The 5000-nt window shown below is 44.6% G+C and overlaps 1 protein-coding gene across 4 annotated transcripts in view; it reads right to left on the minus strand.

Annotated features, from left to right (window-relative positions):
- LOC115190923 (F-actin-uncapping protein LRRC16A) overlaps positions 1–5000 on the minus strand; it is a 132377-nt gene that overhangs the window by 96429 nt on the left and 30948 nt on the right. For all 4 annotated transcript variants that reach the window (XM_029748955.1, XM_029748956.1, XM_029748957.1 and 1 more), the window contains exon 7: positions 3589–3675. In XM_029748955.1, the coding sequence (XP_029604815.1) occupies positions 3589–3675 (87 nt within the window). The remainder of the gene's footprint in view (positions 1–3588; positions 3676–5000) is intronic.

Here is a 5000-nt window from a genome sequence, read left to right on the forward strand (position 1 = left end):
AGACTCCCTCCCTCTGCAGTAACAGTGCTGTTCCATTAGACTCCCTCCCTCTGCAGTAACAGTGCTGTTCCATTAGACTCCCTCCCTCTGCAGTAACAGTATTGCTCCATTAGACTCCCTCCCTCTGCAGTAACAGTGCTGTTCCGATAGACTCCCTCCCTCTGCAGTAACAGTATTGTTCCATTAGACTCCCTCCCTCTGCAGTAACAGTGCTGTTCCATTAGACTCCCTCCCTCTGCAGTAACAGTATTGTTCCATTAGACTCCCTCCCTCTGCAGTAACAGTATTGTGCCATTAGACTCCCTCCCTCTGCAGTAACAGTATTGTTCCATTAGACTCCCTCCCTCTGCAGTAACAGTATTGTTCCATTAGACTCCCTCCCTCTGCAGTAACAGTATTGTTCCATTAGACTCCCTCCCTCTGCAGTAACAGTGCTGTTCCATTAGACTCCCTCCCTCTGCAGTAACAGTATTGTTCCATTAGACTCCCTCCCTCTGCAGTAACAGTATTGTTCCATTAGACTCCCTCCCTCTGCAGTAACAGGGTCATTAATTAGTGTTCATGTTAATTCATGTTACTAACAACATGCTGGTTGTTGAGAACAGTTTAATCAGAGGTGTGAACAGAGGCCCACTGAGTAATTGATCTCCTATGATGATGCTCAACTAAGCAATAAGCCACGAGGGGGTGTGGTATATGGCCAATATACCACGGCTAAGGGCTGTTCTTAAAGCACGACGCAACACGGAGTGCCTGGATACAGTCCTTATCCGTGGTATATTGACCATACACCACCCTGAGGTGCCTTAGTGCTGTTATAAACTGGTTACCAACATAATTAGAGCAGTACAAATAAATGTTTTAACATACCCGTGGTATACGGTCTATTATAAACTGGGTGGTTCCAGCCCTGAATGCTGATTGGCTGACAGCCGTGGTATATCAGACCATATACCATGGGTATGACAAAACATGTATTTTTACTGCTCTAATTATGTTGGTAACCAGTTTATAATAGCAATAAGGCACCTCAGGGGTTTATGATATATGGCCAATATACCACGATTAAGGGCTGTGCCTATGAAAAGCCCGTAGCTGTCAGTTTGTCTCTGTGAATGGTTTGTCCTCTGACAAATCAACTGTACATTTCGGTGTTCCTCAAGGTTCCGTTTTAGGACCACTATTGTTTTCACTATATATTTTACCTCTTGGTGATGTCATTCAGAAACATAATGTTAACTTTCACTGCTATGCAGATGACACACAGCTGTACATTTTGATGAAACATGGCGAAGCCCCAAAATTGCCCTCGCTGGAAGCCTGTGTTTCAGACATAAGGAAGTGGATGGCTGCAAACTTTCTACTCTTAAACTCAGACAAAACAGAGATGCTTGTTCTAGGTCCCAAGAAACAAAGAGATCTTCTGTTGAATCTGACAATTAATCTGGATGGTTGTACAGTCGTCTCAAATAAAACTGTGAAGGACCTCGGCGTTACTCTGGACCCTGATCTCTCTTTTGAAGAACATATCAAGACTGTTTCAAGGACAGCTTTTATCCATCTATGAAACATTGCAAAAATCAGAAACTTTCTGTCCAAAAATGACGCAGAAAAATTAATCCATGCTTTTGTTAGTTCTAGGCTCGACTACTGCAATGCTCCACTTTCCGGCTACCCGGATAATGCAATAAACAAACTTCAGTTAGTGCTAAATACGGCTGCTAGAATCCTGACTAGAACCAAAAAATGTGATCATATTACTCCAGTGCTAGCCTCCCTACACTGGCTTCCTGTTAAGGCAAGGGCTGATTTCAAGGTTTTACTGCTAACCTACAAAGCATTACATGGGCTTGCTCCTACCTATCTTTCCGATTTGGTCCTGCCGTACATACCTACACGTACGCTACGGTCACAAGACGCAGGCCTCCTAATTGTCCCTAGAATTTCTAAGCAAACGGCTGGAGGTAGGGCTTTCTCCTATAGAGCTCCATTTTTATGGAATGGTCTGCCTACCCATGTGAGAGACGCAGACTCAGTCTCAACCTTTAAGTCTTTACTGAAGACTTATCTCTTCAGTAGGTCCTATGATTAAGTATAGTCTGGCCCAGGAGTGTGAAGGTGAACGGAAAGGCTGGAGCAACGAACCGCCCTTGCTGTCTCTGCCTTGCCGGTTCCCCTCTTTCCACTGGGATTCTCTGCCTCTAACCCTATTACAGGGGCTGAGTCACTGGCTTACTGGTGTTCTTCCATGCCGTCCATGGGAGGGGTGCGTCACTTGAGTGGGTTGAATCACTGACGTGGTCTTCCTGTCTGGGTTGGCGCCCCCCCCTTGGGTTGTGCCATGGCGGAGATCTTTGTGGGCTATACTCGGCCTTGTCTTAGGACGGTAAATTGGTGGTTGTAGATATCCCTCTAGTGGTGTGGGGGCTGTGCTTTGGCAAAGTGGGTGGGGTTATATCCTGCCTGTTTGGCCCTGTCCAGGGGTATCATCGGATGGGGCCACAGTGTCTTCTGATCCCTCCTGTCTCAGCCTCCAGTATTTATGCTGCAGTAGTTTATGTGTCGGGGGTCTAGGGTCAGTCTGTTACATCTGGAGTATTTCTCTTGTCTTATCCGGTGTCCTGTGTGAATTTAAATATGCTCTCTCTAATTCTCTCTTTCTCTCTTTCTGTCTTTCTCTCGGAGGACCTGAGCCCTAGGACCATGCCTCAGGACTACCCGGCATGATGACTCCTTGCTGTCCCCAGTCCACCTGGCCGTGCTGCTGCTCCAGTTTCAACTGTTCTGCCTGCGGCTATGGAACCCTGACCTGTTCACCGGACGTGCTTGTTGCACCCTCGACAACTACTATGATTATTTGACCATGCTGGTCATTTATGAACATTTTAACATCTTGACCATGTTCTGTTATAATATCCACCCGGCACAGCCAGAAGAGGACTGGCCACCCCTCATAGCCTGGTTCCTCTCTAGGTTTCTTCCTAGGTTTTTGCCTTTCTAGGGAGTTTTTCCTAGGGAGTTTTTCCTAGCCACCGTGCTTCTTTCACATGCATTGCTTGCTGTTTGGGGTTTTAGGCTGGGTTTCTGTACAGCACTTTGAGATATCAGCTGATGTACGAAGGGCTATATAAATACATTTGATTTGATTTGATTTGTATATTGGCCATATATTACTTAAATATACTATGGCTTTCAGCCAATCAGCATACAGGGCTGGAACCACCCAGTTTATAATGTGCTTTAACCTTTGGTGAATACTTTGAACCTAACAACAATACAGACAACAATGTAAACAACAATATCAACAACAATATCAACAACAATATCAACAACAATATCAACAACAACATAGACATCAATACAAACAACAACATAGACAACAATATAAACAACAATATCAACAACAACATAAGTCATGCAAGCCTGATTGTTGTCATATCTCTCATACATGAAAAAGGGAAATGATTTCCCAGCAAGCAGCCCTGTGGATTGTGGACATCAGAGAACTAACTGTCTGTGGTTAATGGTCTGGAAGCTGAATACAAGTTTCCATGTAAATGCCAGAATGTGAGAAAGTCCAGTCATTACCTTTGGGTGACAATGAGGTTTTGGAAAAGTTTAAATGCTTGAGTCCCGTAGGGAGTTTGGCAAACTGTGCTCCCAGGGAGGTGATTCCTGGAGAAAACAGCAGAATGGAAAACAACACTTAGTCATTTGGCAATACAGTACCATGATATCAGACAGACCGGGGATTTCAATTCACTGCCTTCATTTTCCCTGACCTGCAGCGGGGAGATTCATGGGAAGGAAGACTACAGTTCTGTTCACACAAACACTCAGTGTTCATTCTAATGCAGGCCGGTTAGCATTTGTGTAAAGACAGATTGTACAACTCAACTGTCTCTTGACGATACATGTTACATGAGGACAAATTTGCTAGAAGATCTGAGAGACGCAGAATATTTGGCGGCTCTTTAATTGATGTGAGTTGAAAAGACACCACAGGTTTAGAGGTGATGTTTAACCTGCTCTCATAGTTCAGTGGAAACATTCCAAGAGTTCCATTCTAGTCCAGAACATTCTGTTAACTCTACGCCTCTATACTTCAACAACACAACAGTACAGAGAGTCACAGACACTATCATGAACGACGGGGAAATGCTATCAAATGCATTAAATATTCTCAATGGAATGAGTCAGCTACATGACAAAAGAAACTCACTGAATCACCTCAGATATTCAACTTCACAATAATCTGAAAGACTTTAATATTTGATCAAGGGCAAAGGGACTCCAATTTAAATAGATTTAGAGGGGCCATACTAGTACTCAGAAGCAGCTCTCTCTGCTGAGTGATAGATTTAGAGGGGCCATACTAGTACTCAGAAGCAGCTCTCTGCTGAGTGATAGATTTAGAGGGGCCATACTGGTACTCAGAAGCAGCTCTCTCTGCTGAGTGATAGATTTAGAGGGGCCATACTGGTACTCAGAAGCAGCTCTCTGCTGAGTGATAGATTTAGAGGGACCATACTGGTACTCAGAAGCAGCTCTCTGCTGAGTGATAGATTTAGAGGGGCCATACTAGTACTCAGAAGCAGCTCTCTGCTGAGTGATAGATTTAGAGGGGCCATACTGGTACTCAGAAGCAGCTCTCTGCTGAGTGATAGATTTAGAGGGGCCATACTAGTACTCAGAAGCAGCTCTCTGCTGAGTGATAGATTTAGAGGGGCCATACTAGTACTCAGAAGCAGCTCTCTGCTGAGTTATAGATTTAGAGGGGCCATACTAGTACTCAGAAGCAGCTCTCTGCTGAGTGATAGATTTAGAGGGGCCATACTGGTACTCAGAAGCAGCTCTCTGCTGAGTGATAGATTTAGAGGGGCCATACTGGTACTCAGAAGCAGCTCTCTGCTGAGTGATAGATTTAGAGGGGCCATACTGGTACTCAGAAGCAGCTCTCTGCTGAGTGATAGATTTAGAGGGGCCATACTGGTACTCAG

Source organism: Salmo trutta, unplaced genomic scaffold (assembly GCF_901001165.1).
Source record: "Salmo trutta unplaced genomic scaffold, fSalTru1.1, whole genome shotgun sequence".
Classification (NCBI taxonomy): domain Eukaryota; kingdom Metazoa; phylum Chordata; class Actinopteri; order Salmoniformes; family Salmonidae; genus Salmo; species Salmo trutta.